The 25,588-nt window shown below is 49.2% G+C and overlaps 2 protein-coding genes across 49 annotated transcripts in view; one reads left to right on the top strand and one right to left on the bottom strand.

The window, feature by feature from the left end:
- The window catches only part of MMS19 (MMS19 homolog, cytosolic iron-sulfur assembly component), a 39,758-nt gene extending 26,672 nt beyond the window's left edge, over positions 1–13,086 (top strand). For 9 of the 17 annotated variants that reach the window (XM_045361309.2, XM_015456505.4, XM_015456502.4 and 6 more), the window contains 23 exons: positions 512–598; positions 1,156–1,230; positions 1,627–1,704; positions 2,244–2,382; positions 2,948–3,102; positions 3,774–3,852; positions 4,457–4,582; positions 4,775–4,856; positions 5,203–5,303; positions 5,408–5,557; positions 7,359–7,514; positions 8,733–8,832; positions 9,298–9,400; positions 9,519–9,587; positions 9,809–9,935; positions 10,399–10,499; positions 10,655–10,711; positions 11,170–11,356; positions 11,661–11,743; positions 11,876–12,040; positions 12,122–12,181; positions 12,515–12,615; positions 12,696–13,086. In XM_045361309.2, the coding sequence (XP_045217244.1) occupies positions 512–598; positions 1,156–1,230; positions 1,627–1,704; positions 2,244–2,382; positions 2,948–3,102; positions 3,774–3,852; positions 4,457–4,582; positions 4,775–4,856; positions 5,203–5,303; positions 5,408–5,557; positions 7,359–7,514; positions 8,733–8,832; positions 9,298–9,400; positions 9,519–9,587; positions 9,809–9,935; positions 10,399–10,499; positions 10,655–10,711; positions 11,170–11,356; positions 11,661–11,743; positions 11,876–12,040; positions 12,122–12,181; positions 12,515–12,615; positions 12,696–12,723 (2,409 nt within the window). In that variant the 3' untranslated portion in view covers positions 12,724–13,086. Of the gene's footprint in view, positions 1–511; positions 599–1,155; positions 1,231–1,626; positions 1,705–2,243; positions 2,383–2,923; positions 3,103–3,773; positions 3,853–4,456; positions 4,583–4,774; positions 4,857–5,202; positions 5,304–5,407; positions 5,558–7,358; positions 7,515–8,732; positions 8,833–9,297; positions 9,401–9,518; positions 9,588–9,808; positions 9,936–10,398; positions 10,500–10,654; positions 10,712–11,169; positions 11,357–11,660; positions 11,744–11,875; positions 12,041–12,121; positions 12,182–12,514; positions 12,616–12,695 lie in introns of those variants that run through there. The other 8 variants (XM_074002373.1, XM_074002370.1, XM_074002372.1 and 5 more) reach the window with 3 other exon arrangements.
- Positions 8,356–25,434, bottom strand: ZDHHC16 (zDHHC palmitoyltransferase 16). Of its 32 annotated transcripts, none has more exons than XR_010578056.1 (12): positions 25,258–25,434; positions 19,381–19,628; positions 19,015–19,209; positions 18,798–18,886; positions 18,386–18,414; positions 17,648–17,781; positions 17,463–17,510; positions 16,522–16,607; positions 15,575–15,719; positions 15,316–15,386; positions 13,698–14,271; positions 8,356–10,519 (listed from the first exon to the last, which is right to left on the bottom strand). XR_010578056.1 is itself a non-coding variant. In XM_065521226.2 (11 exons), the coding sequence occupies exons 2-11, from the start codon at positions 19,621–19,623 to the stop codon at positions 14,157–14,159; spliced, it is 1,155 nt and encodes a 384-aa protein (XP_065377298.1). In that variant the 5' UTR covers positions 19,624–19,628; positions 25,258–25,434; the 3' UTR covers positions 13,682–14,156. The 32 variants fall into 32 exon arrangements, 18 of the variants coding, with proteins under 18 accessions (XP_065377298.1, XP_045217236.1, XP_045217238.1 ...); XR_012418027.1 differs by having other exon boundaries at positions 15,575–15,698; XR_012418029.1 differs by lacking the exon at positions 15,575–15,719.
- Positions 25,435–25,588: the final 154 nt, after the last annotated feature.

The following is a 25,588-nucleotide window of genomic DNA, read 5'->3' as shown; positions in this document are numbered from 1 at the left end:
TAAAAATGCCTAAAGATAAAAGTTCCCAGGCCGGGCGTGGTGGCTCAAGCCTGTAATCCCAGCACTTTGGGAGGTCGAGACAGGCGGATCACGAGGTCAGGAGATCGAGACCATCCTGGCTAACACGGTGAAACCCCATCTCTACTAAAAAATACAAAAAAAAATTAGCCGGGCGAGGTGGCGGGCGCCTGTAGTCCCAGCTACTTGGGAGGCTGAGGCAGGAGAATGGCGTGAACCCGGGAGGCGGAGCTTGCAGTGAGCCGAGATCCAGCCACTGCACTCCAGCCTGGGCGACAGAGCGAGACTCCGTCTCAAAAAAAAAAAAAAAAAAAAAGTTCCCAAGGAATACATAAAAGGTCAAGCATGTCTTCTTGCTGAGGCATCATTATCTTACTGTCTTCCCTGATTGGGTATGAGTATCACCCTGTTCTACAGGGTTACCAGGTTCAAGCCTGGGTTCAAGGGTGGTCTGAAATGTTACACAAACCCACAGCCCTTCTCCCTTTTCCAGCCACCTAATGACCCCCATGGTATCCAGAGAGAAGACCTCATCCTGAGTCTTCGCGCTGTGCTGGCTTCTACACCACGATTCGCTGAGGTGGGTCTAGCCAAATTAAGGTGTATAGCCTCTGCCCATAGAAGGTTCTGAAGAAAGAGCAGTAAAAGCATGGAGAAAAAAAGATCTGGTATACATTTTAGGGCATGACACCCTACAAGTGTCTTATGTGGCAGGTATCTTCAAACCTTCAATATAGAAAACTTTAGCATCTCTTCATAATCCAGAGCTGGATTCAGTGGCGCACACCTATAGTCCCAGCTACTCAGGAGAGTCTGAGTGGAAAGGATCACTTAAACCCAGGAGTTCAAGTCCAGCCTGGGCAACATAGGGAGACCCCGTCCCCTCTTACACAAAATAAATAAATAAATAAATAAACCCAATCCTTATATGGTGCTGTCTTTTAAAATCCTGTAACTTTGTCAGCTTGCCTGTTTTTGAGGTAGTGGGGCTCTGGCCACTGCTTGGCAGGAAGTTAGCTCACATTCATAGCTCCTGACTTCAGTATAGCTCCTTGATAAGTAGTACCTGCTTCTGAGGACTTGATGTGACTGACATACTACCCATCTCAGGCTTAAGATCTTGCTTCTGTCCCACAGTTTCTGCTGCCCCTGTTGATTGAGAAAGTGGATTCTGAGGTTCTGAGTGCCAAGTTGGATTCTCTACAGACTCTGGTGAGTGATTTTTCTCCTTGCAGGACCCAGCTACCTTTTGACAAGTTAGGGGTACTAAAGGATATAGATTCTTGGATAGCCAAGAAACAGTTCATGGGCCTCAGAAGAGGACACCCAGGATTTGGGCCTCTGTGTCGACCTGAAGCCCCCAGCTGCATATTGTCGTGTCCCATCCCATAGTAACTGAGGAAAGGCTGACCAGCACTCCCTCTTAGGCTTCTATTTTATCAACCAGGGTAATCTCCTATTTTTCTGTTCCCTGAGTAGGACTGTTAAAAATCTTCACTGGTTTTTCTGCTGAGACCAAGGCTCCTCCAGGTGTCCTTATGCTGAGGTACCTGCACATCCTAGGTGTCTGAGTGTGCACATAACTGATAGCAGCGGTTTCCTTGGCAGAATGCTTGCTGTGCTGTGTATGGACAGAAGGAGCTGAAGGACTTCCTCCCCAGCCTTTGGGCTTCTATCCGCAGAGAGGTGAGTGTTACTCAGATAAATTCACTACTATTAACTCTCAATTGTCAGGCATGAGGGGAAATAATACATCCTGTCCTTTTCCCTCTGTCATCCCCAGGGCCAAGGTATTATGCCTGGTTATTCAGGAGGCAAGCAGGGGGACATAATTCTAGTTGAATGACGAGAGAGAGTCCCTATGTGACAGTCAGCTGCTTGGTAAGAGCAGTTGATCACCTTTGCACATTACCCACTTCTTGTCCTTCTGTGGCAAGGAGTGCAGGTTATGGTGCCTCTGGCACCGTGGTGAATAGAAAGGTGAGCAGAGCCACTGCTCAGAGTTGGCTTTCTGTTTCTCAGAAAGTGTGTGTCTCTGTCCTGAGTGTGACTAAGGACTTGGTAAGAACACACCAGTTGAGAAGACACTCAGTTGACGTGTTAATTTCCATTTCTGTGTCCTAGAGGTTCTCACTCTCCTCTCCAACAAGGAAATAGGCAGTGGATTGGTGGGGTCTCATCTGGTGCAGGCTCACCTCAGTAGCCATGGGATCCCTCCTTGACAGGTGTTCCAGACAGCAAGTGAGCGGGTGGAGGCAGAGGGCCTGGCGGCCCTCCACTCCCTGACTGCGTGTTTGTCTCGTTCTGTGCTGAGGGCTGATGCTGAGGACCTCCTTGACTCCTTCCTTAGCAACATTCTACAGGGTAATGGGGCTGTGGCAGCCAGGAAGGGGAGTGAGCACAATAGAAATGACATTCCTTGCCCGGGTGTGGTGGCTCACACCTGTAATCCCTGTACTTTAGGAGGCCGAGGTGGGTGGTCAGGAGTTCAAGACCAGCCTAGCCAACATGGTGAAAGCTCGTCTCTACTAAAAATACAAAAATTAGCCGGGCGTGGTAGTGGGCACCTGTAATCCCAGCTACTCAGGAGGCTGAGGCAGGAGAATCGCTTGAAACTGGAAGGCAGAGGTTGCAGTGAGCTGAGATCGTATCACTGCACTCCAGCCTGGGCAACAAGAGCAAAACTCTGTCTCAAATTTAAAAATAAATAAATAAATAAATGACATTCCTTAAGGGCCAGTGACCTTTCTTGTTTAGCCCCAATATATTTGGTGATCTGGGGGCAATAGCCCTACTCTGAATTGAAAACAATTTGAGTGTTAACTGCTTGCAAACTGTCATGGGTCTCAGTCTCCAACCTCTGTGGACTGTAAGGGAGTCAGGCACCATTTGGCCTCCTCCCCAGGTCTGTGATGTGCTGCTTCTCTAGACTGCAGGCACCACCTGTGTGAACCGGACATGAAACTGGTGTGGCCTAGTGCCAAGCTGTTGCAGGCAGCTGCAGGTGCATCTGCCCGGGCCTGTGACTATATCACCAGCAATGTCCTGCCTTTACTGCTGGAACAGTTCCACAAGCACAGTCAGGTAAGGGAGCAGAATCTTTGGGGGAATGATGGGACCTGTGTGCTAGGTTCCCTTTCTCAGAGTGCTAAGTTTTAGCTGGGGCCGACATAGTAGATCTTGGGTTTTGCTCCCATTAGCTGCTGCTGCTGCTTCCCTTACTTACTTTTTCCCTGTCTCTTACATAAAAGGATCATTCTCCCAAAAAGGGAGGATTGCTTGAAGCCAGGAGTTCAAGATCAGCCTGGGCAACAAAGCGAGATCCCATCTCTAAAAAACAAAATTTATTTTTAATTAGCCAAGCAGGACATGCTGGTTCATGCCTGTAATCCCAGCACTTTGGGAGGCCAAGGCGGGAGAATCACTTGAGGCTAGGATTTAAAGACCAGCTTGGGCAACATAGCAAGACCACATCTCTACAAAAAAAAAAAAAAAAAAAAATTTTAAATTAGCTGGATAAGGTGGCACGCATCTGTAGTCGCAGCTACTCAGGAGGCTGAGGCGAGAGAATCACTTGAACCTAGGAGGTCGGGGCTGCAGTGAGCTATAATCATGCTACTGTATTCCAGCCTGACTGTGGCATAGCAAAACCCCCATCTCTTGGAAGAAAGAAAGGTTTCTCCCTACATCCAGAGTAGCAGGATTGAAATACCTTAAAATATTCTTTGACTCCAGTACCCCTTGAAACATTACAGAGCAGCCAGCGGCGGACAATCCTTGAAATGCTCCTGGGTTTCTTGAAGCTGCAGCAGAAATGGAGCTATGAAGACAAAGGTGAGGTTGCCTTCCATTGCAGTGCTCTGGGGACTGTTGAACACTGCAGACTATAAAGGACAGCAGGGCAAAGAGTGCTGTGGAAAAGTAGTCTAGAACAATGGTCCTATTCTGAGGTTGTAGCACAAGAGAACACTAACAGATGAGATGGATGAGATCTGTTTATTTTTCTCAGTGTGCTTCCTGGATACCCAGTGGATTAAGCTCTTTAAATCTGCCCCAGGAGGCGGGGCATGGTGGCTCACACCTATAATCCCAGCACTTTGGTAGGCTAAGGCAGGTGGAAAACTTGAGGTCAGAAGTTCAAGACCAGCCTGGCCAATATGGTGAAAAACCCTGTCTCTACTAAAAATACAAAAATTAGCCAGGTATGTTGGCACATGCCTGTAGTCCCAGCTACTCAGGAGGCTGAGGCAGGAGAATAGCTTGAACCTGGGAGGCAGAGGCTGCAGTGAGCCCAGATTGTGCCACTGCACTCCAGCCTGGGCAACAGAGACCTTGTCTCAAAAAAAAAAATCTACCCCAGGTTGTCTGTATATCACAGCTTAGTCAGGGATATGGAATGTAATGGCTTCCTTCTAACCTGGCCTCTGTCTCTCCCTAGATCAAAGGCCTCTGAATGGCTTCAAGGACCAGCTGTGCTCACTGGTATTCATGGCCCTAACAGACCCCAGCACCCAGCTTCAGCTTGTTGGCATCCGTACACTCACAGTCTTGGGTGCCCAGCCAGGTACATCTTAAGGGAAAGAGAGAAGAGAAGGATATTGGTCCTTTTCTTGTAAGGCTGCCTTAGTGAAAAGCAGCCTTACTATCCTGTTCTCACTGCAACTCTGGATGATTTGGGATTTCTAATAAGAGCTTGGAAGGGTTGTGATGGCTGCAGGGGACGAAAGATGGGATTCATGTTCCCTTCTAACTACAGATCTCCTATCTTCTGAGGACTTGGAGCTGGCAGTGGGTCACCTGTACAGACTGAGCTTCCTGGAGGAGGATTCCCAGAGTTGGTGAGAATTTAAAGCAGTGAGATATAGAGCACGCTGTTCCCTGCCTCTGTATTGGCAGCAACAGATCAAGCTAGGACCAGGGCTCTGTGCTTCTGACCCTTGGCTCTCCTTAGGGGAGGTGAGCTCTGTGTTAGGCTCTGGCTGCTAACCGGTTGGAGAGATGTAGGACTGTTTTCTTCTTAGGCTTTAAGAAACCCTGTCAAACTCAGTGGTGTAGGTACTTGACTTCTACTCTTTGGCAAGGAGGTGTTGGGAGCTCACACTCCTGAATCTGCCTAATATCAGACCTAGGCAAGAGAGCTGTGAGCCAAGGCTCAGCCATTGCTCATCTGCTCTGCGCCTCCAGCAGGGTGGCAGCACTGGAAGCATCAGGAGCCCTGGCTGCTCTCTACCCTGTGGCCTTCAGCAGCCACCTCATACCCAAGCTCGCTGAGGAGCTGCGTGTAGGTATGTGTCTCTAATCCTCTGTGGTGCATCCCTTCCCAGCAAGGCTTTGGGGCCTTCGTGCTTGCTATCACACAGTGAACCTTCATCTTATGGGTTGCTTTCAGGGGAGTCAAATTTGACTAAAGGAGATGAGCACATCCAATGCTCCCGGCATCTGTGCTGTCTGCAAGCCTTGTCAGCTGTATCAACACATCCCAGCATCGTCAAGGAGACACTGCCTCTGCTGCTGCAGCATCTCTGGCAGGTGAACAGAGGTAACTACTAGGAATAATAACCAAGGGACTGGGCTGAATGGGGAGCTGTAGTCAAGTTTGGAGTTGATGCCTCTAAGGCAGTGGTTCTAGCTGTAGCTATACATAAGAGTAACACAATCAACTCTTTAAAAAAAAAAAAATACTGATGCCTGCGTCCAACTAAATCAGTCTCTGAGGAGGGATGGGACTTGGGCAATAGTACTATTAAGAGTACCCAGCCAGAGCCGCCGCCCATGCCTGTAATCTCAGCACTTTGGGAGGCCAAGGCCAGTGAATCACTTGAGGTCAGGAATTTGAGACCAACTTAGCCAACATGAAGAAACCCCGTCTCTACTAAAAATACAAAAAAATTAGCTGGGCATGGTGGCATGCGCCTGTAATCCCAGCTACTAGGGAGGCTGAGGCAGGAGAATCTCTTGAACCTGGGAGGCGGAGGTTGCAGTGACCTGAGATTGCACCACTGCACTCCAGCCTGGCCAGCCTGAGCGATAGAGTGAAACTCTGTCTCAAAAGAAAAAAAGGGCCGGGCATAGTGCCTCACGCCTGTAATCCCAGCACTTTGGGAAGCTGAGGCGGGCAGATCACAAGGTCAGGAGTTGGAGACCAGCCTGGCCAACATGGTGCAACCCCATCTCTACTAACAATTATCTGGGTGTGGTGGCAGGCGCCTATAATCCCAGCTACTCGGGAGGCTGAGGCAGGATAATCATTTGAACCCTGGAGGCGGAGTTTGCAGTGAGCCAAGATCGTGACGTTGCACTCCAGCCTGGGCAGACAGGGTGAGACTCCGTCTCAGGAAAAAAAAAAAAAAGTGCCAGGCCAGGTGTGGTGGCTTACGCCTGTAATCCCAGCACTTTGGGAGGCCAAAGCTGATGGATCACTTGAGCTCAGGAGTTTGAGACCTGACCAGCCTGTGCAACATGGCGAAACCCCATCTCTACAAAAAATACAAAAATTAGCCAGGAGCAGTAGCATGCACCTGTAGTCTCAGCTACTTGGTAGGCTAAGGCAGGAGAATCACTTTGAGCCCGGGAGGTGCAGGTTGGAGCAAGCCGAGATCGATTCATTGCACTCCAGCCTGACCTGGGCAACAGGAGTAAAGCCCTGTCTCCAAAAAAAAAAAAAAAAAAAGAGTAGGTAATTTTCATGTGGGGCAGAATTGAGAGGCATCACCCTAAGGCCATGGTGCTCAAAAGATGGTCTGTTAACCAGCAGCATGGGCGTCATCTGGGAGCTTGTTAGAAGTGCAGAATCTCAGGCCCTCACTGATCAGAATCTGCATTTTAACAGTGTCCCCTGGTAACTCAGAGACCGTTGAGTTTGAGAAGCAGTGCTCCAAGGCAAAAGTGACAGCAGCCTGCCCTGTGGGTAGATTCAGGCCTACCATGGTTGATCCAGCAGCTGTTACATAGTAGAATGAATACTAGACTTGGATTATAACTTGGGCTTGATTCCTGACTTTGCACTTCCTGTGACCCTGGAAAAGCCACTGATCTTTTATTTCATTGTGCCTGCATGTCCTTCTCTATAGAGTGAGGGAAATTATACTTCTAGGGTTGTTACGAAAAATAAGGGGAGAATATATACAAGTGTTTCTGCTGCAGAGCCTGGGACAGAGCAAGTCTCAACTATGAAGTCTGAATAGATCAGAAAGAACAGCCAGGAGAATAAAGTGACTCAGCTTTTTAATAAGGCACTCTTGGTCTCTTCACTCATCTTTGTTCTTCTCATCTGCTGTGTATTGGAAATACCTGAAAGTGCTTTTAAGAAAACCTTACAGAGAACACTTTCTCACCAACAGGGAATATGGTTGCACAATCCAGTGACGTTATTGCTGTCTGTCAGAGCCTCAAACAGGTGGCAGAAAAATGTCAGCAGGACCCTGAGAGCTGCTGGTATTTCCACCAGACAGCTATACCTTGCCTGCTTGCCTTGGCTGTGCAGGCCTCTATGCCAGGTAACTTTCCACCTCTCCTTCCTGGCCTTTGGGAACTCTGCCCTCTGCTGGTGTTGAACACCACTGCCACCCTCTGGGTATTGGTACTGTGTTTTGTATCATCAGAGGTTTATTTTGAATCCTTTGTCCTCAGAGTGAGATTTCATTTCATAGCAAAGGGTGCCACCCTGACCAATGGCAGGAACCAAATCTACTAGTGTTAGCAACATTCAAAAGAATGCACACCTTTTCCCCTTGAAGTGCTATGTGATTAGTTTACTTAGAATTGGACTCTGGAGTCAAGCCCACCTGGTTGGGTTTCAGCCTCAGCTCTACCACGTGCTAATTTAGGTGAAGATATTCAGCCTTTCCAAGCCTCAATTTCCTCATTTGTAAGGAGGAGATAGAGTACCGTCTAGGCTGGCCAGTCTAGATAGGATAGTGGTTCACACCTGTGAACCACTGTGGTTCACACCTGTAATCCCAGCACTTCAGGAGGCCAAGATAGGAGGATCACTTGAGTCCAGGAGTTTTGAGACCAGCCTGGGCAACACAGGGGACCCTGTTCCTACAAATAGTCAGGCATAGTGGTGCATACCTATAGTCCCAGCTGCTCAAGAGGCTGAGGTGGGAGGATAACCTGAGCCCAGGAGTTCAAGGCTGCAGTGAGCCATGATTGTGCCTCTGCACTCAAGCCTGGGTGACAGAGCGAGATCCTGTTCCTGTCTCAAAAAAAAAAAAAAGAAAAGAAAAACTGTTTCACAGGGTAGTTGGTAAGGACTAAATAAGATAGTGTATAGTACCTGCCACACAGGAAGTACTCAGTATATGATAGTTGCTATAAATAATAAGGACTCATGAAGAAAAATGCATGTTTTTAATTTTTTCAGAAACCAACATTACTGTGTTTTTTTTTTCTTTGCATCTCCATGGACACCAGGGACAACATTTCTATTTCTTATGTTAAGACTGTTCATCTTAGCTATCCTTCTTTCCCACTGTTGGCTTAGTCTAAGGACTGTGCTGAGTTCTCAAGAGCGCTCTGTGGCCCCAGGTCAGACCAGTCCTGTTTCTAGTGCCCTGCTGGTTCTCAGGACTACAGCACTACCAGAGGCCAGATTAAGAACTGCTGTCATGGCTAGAGTCAAGCCCCAGAGTCAGTGATGGTGACAGAACCCAATCATCCATTTCTTGAACCCGTCATGGTCTTGTGATTGTGTGCATGTGTATGTTTTGCAGAGAAGGAGCCCTCAGTTCTGAAAAAAGTACTGTTGGAGGATGAGGTGTTGGCTGCCATGGTGTCTGTCATTGGCACTGCTACCACCCACCTGAGCCCTGAGTAAGTATAATCATGGATGTGGCCTGAACCCAGGGAGGATAGCATTCTTGGGAAGAAGCAACAGGTAGCTGCCTTGTCAGCTGTCCTTTTACCTATATGTAAATGTGGGTGCAGTTAATTGTCTTGTAAGTTTTGCTGACAAAACAAAAGGAAGGGGCTCTTAGCATCATGGACTGTGAGGGTGGGAAGCCATGGACCAGTGGTTCTTAGCTGCAGATGGGCTTAAGAATTACCTGTAGGGCATTTTAAAACATACCTTGACTTCCCAGATGGGAACCTGAATATAAATGATTACTGGCACATAATATGTGCCAAATTAGTATTTGTTCAATGCATGAATGATCAGGGCATGTCCCATTGACTTGGTGATCCTAATTTGAACCCCAGGTTGAAAAGCATGTCTGTGGAGGAGAGGGCTGCTTTAGAATCCTAGCTCCTTGGTCATACCTAGTACTTTGCCCCCAGGTTAGCTGCCCAGAGTGTCACACACATTGTGCCCCTCTTCTTGGATGGCAACGTCTCCTTTCTGCCTGAAAACAGCTTCCCAAGCCGATTCCAGCCATTCCAGGTGACAGTCTTACAACTTACATCCTTCAAGCTGGTTTTTTTAGGGCTAATCTGGAATGGGTAGAGGGGCAGACAAGCCTATTGCTGGCAGGTTTGATCGGGCTCTGCTTCTTTTATAGGATGACGCCTCGGGGCAGAGGCGGCTGATTGCACTGCTTATGGCCTTTGTCTGCTCCCTGCCTCGAAATGTAAGTGAGCACATTTGGGAAGTACCGTTATTTAACCTTGACAAGGGGAAATGGATCCCAGGTGACTTTGGGTTGAAATTTGCCACAGGATAAGCTGATCTTTTACTTCCCCCACCAGAGGAGTTAGTTCTTATCCATCCCGGTCCCTGCTGCCACTGTGTACTGGTTCTCTTGGAGTTCAGGTGTTCTCTGGGTCCATTACATGGCCAGGTTTTCTGTAGGTGGAAATCCCTCAGCTGAACCAACTCATGCGGGAGCTTTTGGAACTGAGCTGCTGCCACAGCTGCCCCTTTTCTTCTACCGCTGCTGCCAAGTGCTTTGCAGGACTCCTCAACAAGCACCCTGCAGGTACTGAGATCAGACTGTGTAAGGAGCCTCCCACAATCAACTACCCGTGAAACCTTATAGCTCAGTTCTCATTCTCTTTTTAAAAGGAGCTTGCTAATAACATTAATAGGGCTTCAACTGCTCAAGCACTGTCCTGGGACTGCCTGTGGGAAAAGCATCAAGACCACAGTTGGGCAGAGCTTTATAGTACCTAAGAAGAGAAGGGAGCACAAAGAATCTAGTTCTGCCATCCTACTCCCTACAGTGGGGCTAGTGACAACCCTCTCTTTTCAAATGGCAGCACCTCTGTATTATGAGAATACCAGGCTCTTCTGCAGGTGTCCAATCATTTTGTCCACAGGCAAAAATGGTATTTTCCCTTTCTAACAGCTTCTCAGGGAGCTCTGCACTTAAGTGATTTGCATCCTTCATTGTTAAAGGGAAAATGTGTAGCCTTTATGTCACCATTTCCTCTCCTTTTTAGGGCAACAGCTGGATGAATTCCTACAGCTGGCTGTGGACAAAGTGGAGGCTGGCCTGGGCTCTGGGCCCTGTCGTAGTCAGGCCTTCACTCTTCTTCTCTGGGTAAGGAGTTGGAGTAGAGTCTGTTTAGACAGAGAGGCAGTTATGTCTGGTTAAATAAAATGTCCCTGTTTGACCCTAAACTATAAACATCTATGTCTCTGGGTTCTGGGGTTTGAGTGTCATTCCCCAATTGCTCTCTGTGTCTCCAATTACAGGTAACAAAGGCCCTAGTGCTCAGATACCATCCTCTCAGCTCCTGCCTTACAGCCCGGGTACGTCCTTTCTGGAGACAGGAGAACCCAGGACCTAAACAAACTTTCTTGTTGCTCCTATTCCTCCCAAGGACTTCCATCCTCCTCTGTGTGGGTTTTTTTTTTTTTTTTTTTTTTTTTGAGACAGGGTCTCACTCTGTTGCCCAGGCTGGAGTGCAGTGGTGCGATCACAGCTCACTCCAGCCTCAACCTCCGTAGGCTCAGTGATCCTCCCACTTCAGCCTCCCAAGTAGTTGGGACTACAGGGGCACCCCACCACACCCAGCTAATTTTTGTATTTTTTGTAAGAACTGGGTCTGGCCATGTTGCCCAGACTCCTAGGCTCAAGCAGTCTACCTGCCTTGGCCTCCCAAAGTGCCAGGATTATAGGCATGAGCCACCATACCCAGCCCCATTCTCATCTTTGGCACTTAAGATTCTTCTTCCCTGATGTACCTCAAAGGCTCTTTTTTCTCCAGCTCATGGACCTCCTGAATGACCCAGAATTAGGTCCAGCAGCAGCGGACGGCTTCTCTCTGCTCATGTCTGACTGCACTGACGTGTTGACTCGTGCTGGCCATGCTGAAGTGCGGATCATGTTCCGCCAGCGGTTCTTCACTGATAATGTGCCTGCTTTGGTCCAGGGCTTCCATGCTGCTCCCCAAGGTGAGGAGTCTGAAAGAAAGGCCCCACATATACACACCTCTCCTTTGCTTGGCCACATTCCCCAAGATAATTTAGGAGCCACTTGCTTCTTTAGAGCTATATTGTGGTCTGTGCCTAGAAGACTAAACTTCTAGATTCTTGTCCCACTTCTTCCTTTGATGGGTGTATCTTGCTTATTCTGAGCGTGAAGGACTTTTTCAGCCCTTTGTAGGCTGATGTCTCAGCCTCATCACAGATCAGGATTGAATTCTCAAGCTATATATCGAAGTCCAATTTCTCTTCTAAGCCTTTCCATTTTTTACAGATGTGAAGCCAAACTACTTGAAAGGTCTTTCTCATGTACTTAACAGGCTGCCCAAGCCTGTGCTCTTGCCAGAGCTGCCCACGGTAAGTCCTGCAGGCAGAGCTTCTAAGCAAAGGACAAAGCTATTCTTCCTCAGATGGGGCTAGAAAGAGGAGGGGACAAGAACCAGGATCTTCACTATGTGGCCATCCCCCACCTTGCCCATTGCCCCTTAGCTTCTTTCCTTGCTGCTGGAGGCCCTGTCCTGCCCTGACTGTGTGGTACAGCTCTCCACCCTCAGCTGCCTTCAGCCTCTTCTACTGGAAGCACCCCAAGTCATGAGTCTTCACGTGGACACCCTCGTCACCAAGTTTCTGAACCTCAGCTCTAGCCCTTCCATGGTGCGTTGAGCCCCAGCAACTCTTTTAGGCACCAGCATCTCTCCCTGGGCACGCTCTCACCTCCTTGTGGTTGTGTTCCAGGCTGTCCGGATCGCCGCACTGCAGTGCATGCATGCTCTCACTCGCCTGCCCACCCCTGTGGTAAGTACCTCAAGCGTCCCTCCTTGGCCTGGGAACATCTCAGAAGAGACATGTAAGTACCTTTTTGCCTTAGTCAAGTAGGGTTGGCCACCCTGCTGTGTAATTGAGATCTGAATTACAAGGTGCAGATCTTGTAATTCTGGGCCCAAGGATTATTTTCCTTGGGCCCAGAAGGTAACAGAATGGTCATCCTGCCACTTAACATCCCTTGGAATCGCTAAAGATGTTTTACTTTCCTCAGAATATTATTTGTACAGAATCAAAAAAGCGGTACTTTCAGCTGCCTTGGATGAGCAAGGTTGATTATATCCTCTATATCCTCTGACACCACAGCTGCTGCCGTACAAACCACAGGTGATCCGGGCCTTAGCCAAACCCCTGGATGACAAGAAGAGACTGGTGCGCAAGGAAGCAGTGTCAGCCAGGGGGGAATGGTGAGTTTCTGGGTCATGGGGAGAGATGGGACCAAAATGAGCCTCACCACTAATGCCGCCAACTTTCTTTCTGCCTACAGGTTTCTGCTGGGGAGTCCTGGCAGCTGAGCCCTCAGTCCTGGCCTAGACTGTTCTGACAATCTAACCTGGAATTACTATCGAGCCATCGTCCCCAAAGCAGGGAAACCACTGGCCTCTGACTGCCTTTCCCACAGACACAGCACAAATGCTAGGCCCCTGTTGCATGGCTGTACAAGGAACATAAGAGTCCAGATTTCTAGTGGATTTGTGAAATAAGTGTGTGTGAGACACTTGTGTTTGAAGAAAGATCTAGGGTCCTGGGTCTCTTGTATTGGTATGTCAGAAAAGGGGCGATATGCTGCTGAGGGGTGAGTGCATATGAGTGTGGCCCTGAGGACCGAGGCTGGTGGATGTGTGTACCTGCTGAAGAATAAAGATTTCTTTTGGTAAGGGGCTGTCAGATATTTCCCCCACCCCACATATGCTTCATATAACCCGAGGGGCCACTGCACCAAGCTGGAGGAACAATGACAGGGACTGGCCTATAAACCCAACACCTTAGGAGGCTGAGGCAGGCTGATCACTTGAGGCTAGGAGTTTCAGACTAGCCCTGGCAATACAGCAAGAACCCATTTCTACAAATAATTTTTAAAAAATTAGATTGGGCATGGTGGCCGATGCCTATAATCCCAGCATTTGGGGAGGCTGAGGCGCATGGATCACTGGAGGTCAGGAATTCAAGACCAGACTGGCCAACAGGGTGAAACCCCATCTCTACTAAAAATACAAAAATTAGACATGGTGGCACACGCCTTTAATCACAGCTACTTGGGAGGCTGAGACACAAGAATCACTTGAAACTGGGAGGCGGAGGTTGCACTGAGTCGAGATCGCACCCCTGCACTCCAGTCTAGGAGACAGAGTGAGACTCCGTCTCCAAAAAAAAAAAAAGGAGGCATGACCAGAACACCTACTCACTAGGTTTTGACCCTGACTTTCCCCTTCCCTGCCCTATTGTGAGGCAGAGAGTGAAAAGCTACATATCTTTAAAAATCGAATACCTTTATTTTTGTTCCCTTCAGCAGCATGTGAGAAGTGGCAGTGACCTCAGCAGCAGGTCTGGTATCTTTGCCCTGTTGAGAATCCAAGATCTCAGCTGTACTAGTCAGGTGTTTTTTCAGACAGCAAGTAGGAGAGGTGGTGGCCAACTCCAGTGCTGTATCCTGGAGGAGGTCCTGGTCAGCACTGGGCAAGGTAGGTAGCTAGCTGCCTGACCCCTAGTCTGGGGTTGGAACTTCTGTTTGCCTGAGTAAAGGGATGTCAGTCCTAAGATTTCTCCATATTGTGTCTTTCTTCTGCAGTGGCAAAAAGGCTGGTCCTTGAATTGTCCTGCATGGTACCCTAAAGCAGGCCCACTGGCTCTTTTTGATCAAGGATTCCAAGAAAAGTTGCCCTTGGAGGCCCTTGAAATAACATAGGAAGCAGAATGAGTGCTCAAGTCGTGGCTGACACAGTCTAGCTCACACTGCCATCACAGAGGCTGAGTGAGCAGTCACCCAGGGAGGGGGCTCCCAGCTCATTCCATTCCCATGGGGCAGGTGACTAGAAGGTAAGAGCACCCGAGTAAGCCAATGCCTAGAAGAGAAAAGAGAAATGTCTCTGAGTTCCAAGAATTCTTGGTCCTTCCCGATCATCATTCCTTAACAAGCATACATCAAGGTATCCTGAAGCTACCTTGATGTCAATCATGAAAGTAACAAAAGTTCTAATTTTTTCTGCCCAATTTTATCCAACAAATGTACCTTTTGGTGCCTTGAAGGCCTTTTGAGGTTTCGAGCTCAACTTCTAAAGGTCCACTTTAAGCACAGTGATAGGAGTGTCATGTACATGGGAAAGGGTGGAGGGAAGGCACGTCTGCTCATCTAATTGTTATCGCCTCAGTAATTGCCATTTGGAAAATTGTTTCCCCAGCCAGGTGCGGTGGCTCACACCTGTAATCCCAGCACTTTGCGAGGCCGAGGTGGGCGGATCACGAGGTCAGATCAAGACCATCCTGGCTAACATGGTGAAACCCCATCTCTACGGAAAATACAAAACAAAAATTAGCCGGGTGTGGTGGCGGGCACCTGTAGTCCCAGCTACTTGGGAGGCTGAGGCAGGAGAATGGTGTGAACCCCGGAGGCGGAGCTTGCAGTGAGCCGAGATCGCGCCACTGCACTCCACCCTGGGCAACAGAGCAAGACTCCGTCTCAAAAAAAAAAAAAAAGAAAAATTGTTTCCCCTTGTCTTGGGCTGAGAGGTAGCTCCAATTACTGTCTTAGGGCCTCTGTGACAAGTAGATTATTTTCATCTCACAAATTATTGGCTTGAACTCTAGACACTGCTCTCCAAGTGAGAGGTGACTGGTGGCCACCGAATCCTACAACCAGAGGCCCCTTCCTGAGCACAGCTTTCCTAGGATTCTACCGTAGTCATGTTGAAGCCTTATCTGTTACTTAAAACCACACAGTGTTGGCCTCAAGCCTCTTAGGTTCAAATGAACAATGATCTCTATTCGTAGAGTCTAGAACTGTGCTAACACAGTAGCTACTAGCCATATTCTAAGTGCTCACAGGCACAGAACATCTTTCTCATCACAGCATTCTGTTGGACCGCATTAGTCTGTGTGTCTTACATTACCTTCCTGTGTCCACACCCAGGAATACCTTCCAGTTGTCCAAGCAGCCGTAGTTGTAAGGATTCCTAAATACCTGGAGCCAAGAAAAACACGTTTCTTTGAACTTCTAATTTTTGAGACTAAACTGGCTAAGCTAAAGCTCAGGTAGAGTAGTTCTGGCCTTTTACAATGCTTGCCCTAGTCAGCCCTGCCCATGGCCTGTTTACAGGAGAGCAGGTTCAGTTACCCACCTACCCACCCGGAGCCTTTAACCCTACTCACTCTGCCCTTGGCCTGTAGCCGACGTCTCTCCTTCTTGTTGATGTGCCTTTCGATGCTAGTCTCACCTCGACTGATGAGAACAGCATGCCATACAGTTAGGGCACCCAGGGCAAGTGCCACAGAACTAAGAAAAGAGGGGCGAAGACTGGTGGGTAGTTTAGAGAGGGCTGGAGGAAGTATGTCTGAAATTGAGCTAAGCAGTAACAACTGGCTTGTAACCTCTCTACCTAAGTCTTCCTCACCTCCCAGCATATATCCTAGATAAACTTTTACTTCATTATGTCTATAAAGAGCATCAATGAAAAAGCATCAAAGTGGCCTAAGAATAAATGATGTGAAGCCAGGCATAGTAGCTCATGCCTAGTAGTCCCAGCAACTCGGGAGGCTGAGATAGGAAGATCATTTGAGTCTAGCATGGGCAACATAGCAAGACTCCATCTCTGTTGTTGTTGTTAAAGGAAAATAAGAGAGTATGCAGAAAGGAGAGTAGAGAAGTCTGTATTACTGAGAAAATGTTCTATATTTCCTAAAATACCCATGCTTGGGAGATAGTGGGAGGTAGTAAAAGCACCCAGGGTTGGAATGGGATGGCAAGAAATTCAAATTCCAGTGCTACTATTCCTACTAGCTGTGTATCATAGAACAAGTCACTTCACCGCCCCTTGGCCCCCAATTTTCAGTTTTCCTCATCTATAAATAAGGAGTTTAACTTACTTTGGTTACATATCAAGCATATACTTGTATCCATGTGCTTAGTAATAAGCAATGCCAATATCCTCAGTGCTCCCTGCCCCGAAATGCTTTAGAAAAGTGCTGGCTCTTTGACAACCTAAATTAGACTAAAACAGTAGCAGTTCACTTAGGAATGGGTTTCCGCCTGCATGTGGGCACCTAAAAAACTTTTTTTCTGAAGCTTCCCCTCCCTTAAAACTATCAAAATTAAATACCTGCACAGGAACCAGAGGTAGACAAGACTCTTGTGAGTCATCCTTTCTCGAAAGGAGAAGATGGGTGGTGGGGTCTGGTGATAAGTCTAGAAAAAGAAAACAGCAAAGCTGGCTCATTTGCTCCGTGGGTCTCCAGCAACGGCCCCAGCACCTATAGGCAGGAAGTGATCCAAACCCAGGCAGAGAAAACGGGGTAAAGCCACAGAGGAGTCAGGGTAGCAGCGAAGATGGGTGGACCAAGCCCAGCGGCATCACCACATGGACAAACACTGGGCAGCAGAGCAGGGTCTGGACAGGATGGTGAAGCACAGGAGGAGCTGACCCTGGGCCTTTAGAGTGACAACACAGATGGGGCTCCAGGGGAAGCCACTCCAATCCCCAGCCAGAACTCCTTCACTGCGCGGCTGCATCCCCAAGAGAGGAGACCAGACCATACCCAGAATGGACTGAGTGGAGTGAGGAGAACCACTAGGGACTGTGAAACGGCAGCAGAAATACAATCAATATGGGCCCAAGATGGGTTCAGCAGATTAAGGAGTCCTAAAAGGTACTGGGGGCAGGGATGATCCAGATGAAGATAGACCAGGTGCAAGGGATGATCAGACTGGCTCAGCCTGATCTCTGTCCCCTGGAACCCCATTACACAGACTAACATAGACTCCTTGCTGCTCAGGCCGTCACCAAGGCAGATTGCTTGCTCGGCCGAAGAGAGGTGATGATGGGATAGATAGCCAAAACTGTCAAATACCAGGAACTTCCAGCTTGCCTGTAGGTCACTTAGTTTACCCACCACAGCCAGTCTGCCTGAACACTCCTGATCTGGTCTAGAGTGGCCTCTCAGCAGCCTCTACAACTAAATGGGCAGGTCGGCCCCAGTTGCCTGAGCAACTCTATGCCCCCAGGCCTGAGCAGCAGGAGGCAGTGGGGTGGGGACAGCCCACCTGGTTGGCAACCGCCTGTAGTTTGTTCTTGTCGAGCTGTTTCATTTTCTAAGGGGATGGAAAACAGTGCTGGTTATACTCTCACGCCTCTAGGATGGGGTGCTACTGCCCCATTCCTTAGGGACAGATTCTACATCTCAAAGTTCTGCACTACCAAGCTGCCCTATTCCTGACAACGAGCTCACCTCAATGGCAGCATAAGCCTCCCGGAAAAGGTCCCAACTTCCATAGCTGCAGTAGACACAGCCCAGAGTCATGAAAAAGCAGAATGAGAAGAAGTATCGATGGTTATAGTGGCCCACACAATTGTTTAGCCAGGCTGGTTGGGAAATGATTAAGGACTAGAATCAAACACAATTTCAGGCGGTGTCCAGGCCCCTCGGATTCATCCCTGGTTCGTGACAACATCACCCAAGCCTCAGGCTTCCGGTCACTAAGAACTACTTTCCAAAGGCAAGAAAATACAAGACTTTACACCCAAGGTTGAGGTAGAAGTGCTCAAAGCTTTTCAGAGCATTCAGGTCCCACCAGGAAGTCACAGAAACTGAAATCCTTCACTAAAATGAATCTGCCGATATTTCCGCCTAGCTGGAGTCAGCCAGACATCTGTGTGGAACAGCAGACGGGGACCCATAGTTCTATCTGGCGTACCCAGTGAACAACCACAGAAGCTCAAACATCTCTTTCCATCCAATAGCTGTTAGCATGAGAGTTTAGAAAAGAAAGAGCTGTTAAAAGATTCCTTGCTCCAAGAAGATCTGTCCTAGAGTGTGAGCTTCCTGCTCCCCCAGGAGATGGTCAGCCCCCACAACTCCTCAACTCCAGTGTTCTCTACAGGGTGATGCTAAAATGGTGGTCATTAACCCTGTACAGTACTCTGGAGCTAAGGAAGGCCTCAGGCAGAAGAGGAAGCAAAAGGATACGGCAGTGGTGATCCATCTTCAGCACACACCTGTGAGGAAGGGACACAGGCTCTGTTACGGTGGCCAAAGTTCTTGAGATGTCAGTGCCAATTCTGACATCATCCTGCTGAGGTGGAAAGGGCACAGACTTTGAAGACAGCCAGGCCTTGCTTCAAACCCAGCTCTGCAGTTTAATAGCTATAAGATACTGGACAAGGTAATTCATCTCTCCAAACCTCGGTTTTCACAAGTGGTAATAATGCCTAACTCACAGGACCATCGTAAGGATGAGGTGTCAGGAGAAGAGGGCACATCGCCTGGGACATGATGGGTGCTTCACCTATGTCTTAGCAAACTCAAGGTGAGGTTTTGCCCTAGGGCTACAGCAGAAGGGCCACAGCTGGGATTCCCAGAGAGCAAAGCCAAGACCCACCTGTTGCAGATGCTGCAGTGGTGTGTTCGGGCTGGCTTGGGGTAAATGCACTTCTTACAGATGGAGACCGTGGCGATATCATTCCTGCCCTGTGTGAAGGGAGAGCATAACTGTGGCAGCACCAGTTCTGTCTCAAAACATACCAAGGTACTCTCCCCACTCCTGGGACCAGGTCCCATAGCCAGCAACTTCCCCCAGTGCCCCTGTGAGGACCCACCTGGGGTGGGTACCCAGGCGGAGTGGTGATGGCCTGGTAGTAGTGGAAGACAATCAGGATCAGATTCCAGTGGCTATAGAAGAAATGCCAGCAGAGTCGTGGCACTGAGTAGGTTCGGAGGATGAGAGGCAGGACACATAGGTAGGCGATAGCCACAATGGAGCCTGTCAGCACGATCACCAGGACTACGAACACCTGCCAACACCAGCAAGGTCAGGGAGACATAGCGCAAGAGCTATGCCCAAAGCAGACTCAGAGTTTCCCTAGGGGTGGGGGCCGGCCTCCAAAACCTGGGTTGAGTCTGTCAGAGACATGTCCCTCTGCTCCCCACAATACCCCTTTTCCTGCTCCCTGGACATCACTCACCACTCCAAACCAGCGGATCACATTGTCTACCAGCCAGTAGACAGGCTCAAAGGCAGCATCAACAGCAGTGTCACTGCCCCCAAAGGAGTTGTAGAGCAGGGAGCGCAGACAGACCTTGCCGTAGCGCCAGCGCTGTACTAGACCCCGGAGCAGAGGTGGACAGCGGCGCCTGTAGCCCAGCAGCAGAAGCAGGCGGAGGCAGAGGCGGGCTGGGCCCAGCAGCAGGCTCCGCTGGCCTCGCATGGTTCCTAGGAGAGCACACCATTGTGAGGATCTAGTCTGAGCCCTCCCTTCCCAACCCACTAGTGGGAAGGCCTAGAGTACTCACTGGGAGGGCAAAGACCTGAGACTAAGACCCAGCTAGGCCAGTCACCAACTATGAGAAGTAGGGAGGTTACTTCATTTTTCTACGGACAGTGCCCATGTTCCAACCAGAGTAAGGGGGTAAGACTGACGGTTCTGAGCCTGCAGAAATCGTACTTATATTACACCACATGGTTGCATAGCAAATCCAAGGTGATGCACACCTAAAGCAACAGGCCACAGGGAAGGGTGAGAAAGGCTGCTCCAAACCAAAGCAGTCTTAGGAATTGTCTGTGTAGACAGACCTTTGGGTGGAGTGTGGCCCACATGGACAAAGCTACCCACTGTGTCTCTGGGCATGGCCACCGTAGCAGAGATCGCCCAGGCTTCCTGACTGCGTTGGCGCATCAACCTACCTTCAGACGATTACTCCTCACCAAAGAACAGCCAGTGGAGGAATGAGTACACAGAATGTGGATCCTGCACCGAGATATTCCCTGGTGCTATTTAAGTCTTGGCAAAAGATACTCTTCCTTCCTATTCCCTCTGGGCTGACGTCACAGGCTAGCCGACTCAACCTGGTAGCATGACATTCCCTGTCTCCTGTCAGGACAGCCAGCTACCCCTTGCATGACAGAAAATACTTTGTCTCCAATTCCATTCCCAGCCCCACTCCTAAGGAAATGGTAGCTAAGATAACTCCAGGTATTCTGAGCCAAAACCACAGGAAGGAGTCACGAGCAATGGGAGGGGACCTCCATGTTGATTCATGAAGGCCTTGGGGGCCTGACCTCTCTGATGGACTCCACTGCCCCAGTCTAATTAGACACTCAAGAACCTTCTCTGCAGCTGCTGCCTTAGCCCCAAGCTGCCCAACCAGACTTCCCAGTTCACTGCTTCTGTGGCACCTCTACCAGTGCCTCCATCTCCTCTCTGCAGTTTCTACCTCATGCAGCAGCCATGGGAAGAGATCAGCTACCTGGGCAATGACCAGAAGACACAGATGCGCTAACAGATGACAGTTTCATCAGTTCTGCAGATTAAATACTTTCTTTTTTTTTTTTTTTTTTTTTTTGAGACGGAGTCTCGCTCTGTCACCCAGGCTGGAGTGCAGTGGCCGGATCTCAGCTCACTGCAAGCTCCGCCTCCCGGGTTCACGCCATTCTCCTGCCTCAGCCTCCCGAGTAGCCGGGACTACAGGCGCCCGCCACCTCGCCCGGCTAGTTTTTTGTATTTTTTAGTAGAGACGGGGTTTCACCGTGTTAACCAGGATGGTCTCGATCTCCCGACCTCGTGATCCGCCCGTCTCGGCCTCCCAAAGTGCTGGGATTACAGGCTTGAGCCACCGCGCCCGGCCTAGATTAAATACTTTCACCAGAAAGAAAAATTATCTGATTTTGCCCTGAGGCAGCCAGGGAGGGCTGCTTTGTCCTTGACAACCCCATTGACTTACTTAACAGGTAGCTCAAAACCCAACAGAAACTGGAGGAGGCTGCTCCACTGCAGGGACGGTTTCAATTCTGTAACTGGAGCACTGTACTCTCCTTGCACCCTGGCTCATCCCCACAAAAGACCTTTCAAAGAAAACACTTAATTACCTCCTTGCACAAGCCCTGTAAGCTCTAAGGCGAAAACGAACTCAGCAGACAAGGTCTACAGAGGAGAAAGCACAATTCGGTAGGGACCTACACAGCACCAGGATAAATAAACCGTCTGTTCCTGTCACCTCCTAGGAAGCTAAAAGAATTAAAGGGAGTGTAGAAAAGATAAAAAAAGGCCAGGCATGGTGGCTCACGCCTGTACTCCCAACACTTTGGGAGGCTGAGGCAGGTGGATCACTTGAGGTCAGGAGTTAGAGACCAGCCTGGCCAACATGGTGAAACTTTGTCTCTACTGAAAATACAAAAAAATAGCTGGGCACGGTGGCACATGCCTGTAATCCTGGCTACTTGGGAGCCTGAGGCAGGAGAATGGCGTAAACCCGGGAGGTGGAGGTTGCAGTGAGCCGAGATCACACCAGTGCACTCCAGCCTGGGAGACAAGAGTAAGACTCCATCTCAAAAAAAATTTTTTTTAAAAAAGCTCAAGCTCAAACTTCCACCCCTATTGTTTGGAGGCATGATTTGGCTTGTAGCATGAATTTTTAAAGTGGTAGATACCCACAATCAAATGTAAGAGTGGGACAAAACAGATTACCCCACAACAAATCTAGGTGGCTGTGGGACTGTCCACATCACTGTTCATTCCCTTTCTATAGCTAATGGAGAGTTTCCTATTTGCCAAAATACTTTTTGTAGTATTAGCATGCAAATCCAATGCATTCCTCATTTGTAATAAACTCGAATTATATGCTACTTCACACCTCTTCTAGTCTTAAAAAAAAAAAACTTCTGTTCTCCACTTTTCAGATCATTCTCAACCACGTCCTAAATTCCTGAGCGCTACAGGAAATGCCTGCCTCAAGGACTAGATTTACCCAATTCCTTAGGGTTCAATTCTGTCCCTAAGCAGTTCTGTAGCCTCGGACAAATCATTCAACCCTGCTGGGACTCAATCTCCTTGTGTTCACATTCAGTGAGGGAGTGGGATTAAATGCTGAAGTCCCTTCCAGCTCTCACCCTTATTGATTCTGTAACTATACGGATACAGTCAACGCCCGTATCTGCGGAGGGATTGGTTCCAGTCCTCCCTTCAGATACCAAAATCTATGGATGCTCAAATCTGTTATAAAATGGCATAGGCCGGGCGCGGTGGCTCAAGCCTGTAATCCCAGCACTTTGGGAGGCCGAGACGGGCGGATCACGAGCTCAGGAGATCGAGACCATCCTGGCTAACACGGTGAAACCCCGTCTCTACTACAAAATACAAAAAAACTAGCCGGGCGAGGTGGCGGGCGCCTGTAGTCCCAGCTACTTGGGAGGCTGAGGCAGGAGAATGGCGTAAACCCGGGAGGCGGAGCTTGCAGTGAGCTGCGATCTGGCCACTGCACTGCAGCCTGGGCGACAGAGAGAGACTCCGTCTCAAAAATAAATAAATAAATAAAATAAAATGGCATAGTATTTGCATATAACCTATACATATCCTCCCATATACTTTAAATCATTTCTAGATTACTCATAATACCTAATACAAAGTAAATGCTACACATAAACACTTTTTTTGTTTGTTTTTGAGATGAAGTCTTGCTCTGTTGCCCAGGCTGAAGTACAGTGGCAAGATCTCGGCTCACTGCAACCTCTGTCTCCTGGGTTCAAGCAATTCTCCCTGCCTCTGCCTCCCAAGTAGCTGGGATTACAGGCACCCGTCACCTCCCCCAGCAAATGTTTGTATTTTTAATAGAGACAGGGTTTCACAATGTTGGCAAGGCTGGTCTTAAACTCCTGACCTCAGGTGATCTGCCTGCCTTGGCCTCCCAAAGTGCTGGGATTATAGGCGTAAGCCACCACCCCCGGCTGCCCCCAAGTATTTCCAATCCATGGTTGGTTGAATCTGCGATGTGAAGCTCACAGGTATGAAGGGCAAACTGTATTTGGTAAGTGTAAATGAAATGTTTATAAAGCACTTAGCACAATACTTGGCTCATGGAAGTACTCAAATATTTGTTGAACGAATGACCTGGAGGGATGCAGAAGTGGAAAGCCTGGCCAGATGTCTATCTGTCCTACAAATACCAACAAGGACACTCTTGCCAATGTGATAACTCTAAATAAGTGTCTCCTGCTATCATTCTGTCTGATTAATAAAGAGAGAAATACAAACTGTTATTAAAATCATGGCACTTAGGAGCTAGAAGTCATTTTTGAAAACAAGCCCAACCAGAAATCAGCCCAACCGTGTAAATAGAAAGCTCCTAGATGCACAGATACAGATTTGGGTGAACAAAGTCTGAAGCTAGGGCCTCTCTCCATTAGCTAATGGGGTACAGGGTGCCAGGAAATTGATATATGTAGTAAGTGGGCTGCAACTGAACATACAAACTTTTTTTTTTTTTTTTTTTGAGACTGAGTTTTGCTCTTGTTGCCCAGGCTGGAGTGCAATGGCACAATCTGGGCTCACCACAACCTCCGCCTCCTGGGTTCAAGCAATTCTCCTGCCTCAGCCTCCTGAGTAGCTGGGATTACAGGCATGCACCCCCACGCCCGGCTAATTTTGTATTTTTTTAGTACAGACGGGGTTTCTCCATGTAGGTCAGGCTGGTCTCGAACTCCCAACCTCAGGTGATGCGCCTGCCTCAGCCTCCCAAAGTGCTGGGATTACAGGCGGGCCACCGCACCTGGCCCAGACTTTTCATCTCAGGAAATAGAGGTAAAGCAAAATTCAAAAATATGTGTGTAGGGAAGAAGGGGGTAATCTCAGTGAACAGGGGAGGAAACAGAGCAAAGCGCAGCTTTACTACCACCCCAAGCACAAGCCCGAGTACTCTCATCCCTCAGTAACAGTCACAGGCCATAGTGGTCGTCTGCCACCAGACAGGAGGAGATTGCAGGCCACAGCACTTCCCTCTTCCAATGGCTCTAAGTCACCATCTGTTTCCCAAGGGGAAAGTCGACTGAGGGGACAGGGAGGGACAGGCGGCAAAGCCATCAGAAGTCAGGTGAACTGAGATCAAAGTCGTGGGCAATGTCATCTGGACAAGGACGCTGCTCTCGGGATGTTTGCAATCTCAAGTAGGAGATACCAGACATCAATAAAGAGTAGCATTTTATTCACGTGCAGACCTCCCTTCTGGGGTAACACGCTGAGAAGAAAAAGTAGCAACTTTATTTTGGGGCTGCTTATCTTTTGATGACGGGCCCACACAACCAGAGTTCGGCTTTTTCAACCTGAGAAAGCTTACTTAAGTGGGGATGGGAGGCCGCGAAGGGGATCGGACCGCAGGACTGGAAGCTACAGTTAAAAAACCGGGAAAAGGCCGGGCGCGGTGGCTCACTTTGGGAGGAATCACCTGTAATTCCTGCACTTTGGGAGGCTGAGGCGGGCGGCTCAAGAGATCGAGACCATCCTGGCCAACATAGTGAAACCCCGTCTCTACTGAAAATACAAAAATTAGCTGGGCGTGATGGCGCGCGCCTGTAGTCCCAGCTGCGCGGGAGGCTGAGGCAGGAGAATCGCTTGATGCCAGGAGGCGGAGGTTGCAGTGCGCAGAGATCGCGCCACTGCACTCCAGCCTGGCCAAAGAGCGAGACTCCTTTTCAAAAACAAAACAAAACAAAAACCGGGAAAAGGTTTTATTTCTCAATGACAGCCGCGAGGTGAAACTGCGATGGACTGGAAGTCAAAAATCGCGGGTTCCAGTTTGGGCTCTATCTTGAAGATTTTGGACAAGTCAAACCCGGTCTCTGAATCTGAGGTTCCACATCTGTGAAACAGACGAGTTGGGTCGCTTGACCTCCTTCCTTCCTGCTCTGAACGTAACGGTTGCTCGCAAGGTGCGCTCCGGCTGAGGAGGGCGCAGCCCCGCAGGGCAGGGCGAGGAGAGAGCAGGAACCCGGACTCAAGACAAGGCCCCAGGGCATTGCCCGACCCAGAAAAAGGGACTAGGATGGGGAGCAAGGGCCGAGGCTTCGCCCTTACCTGCCGCCTGCCGACTCCCCAGTCAGCCAAACCGAGCCCCGCAGCCTCTGCCGCCGCTCACTGCCACCGCCTCCGACTCGGCGCCCCGGCCGGGCCCGGCTCAATCCAAACCACCATGGCCCGCCGCCTGCAGTGCCACCCAGCGGACCCGGACCTGCCGCCAGCCCATCCTCAACCACACGCGCAGGCGCAAGCATGGAGCGCTGAAGTTCCGCCCCCGGATTTGTCCCGGGGTAACCTGGGAAATGGAGTTTACACGCAAGGATAAAGAACACCAATTGACGCGTATCTTACTGCGGAACTGTGCCTGGGTTTGGCCAATGAGAAATCG

Source organism: Macaca fascicularis, chromosome 9 (assembly GCF_037993035.2).
Source record: "Macaca fascicularis isolate 582-1 chromosome 9, T2T-MFA8v1.1".
In the NCBI taxonomy this organism is placed as follows: Eukaryota; Metazoa; Chordata; class Mammalia; order Primates; family Cercopithecidae; genus Macaca; species Macaca fascicularis.
Note: the sequence above shows the minus strand (reverse complement) of the source record. Positions and strands in the feature narration are given on the sequence as shown.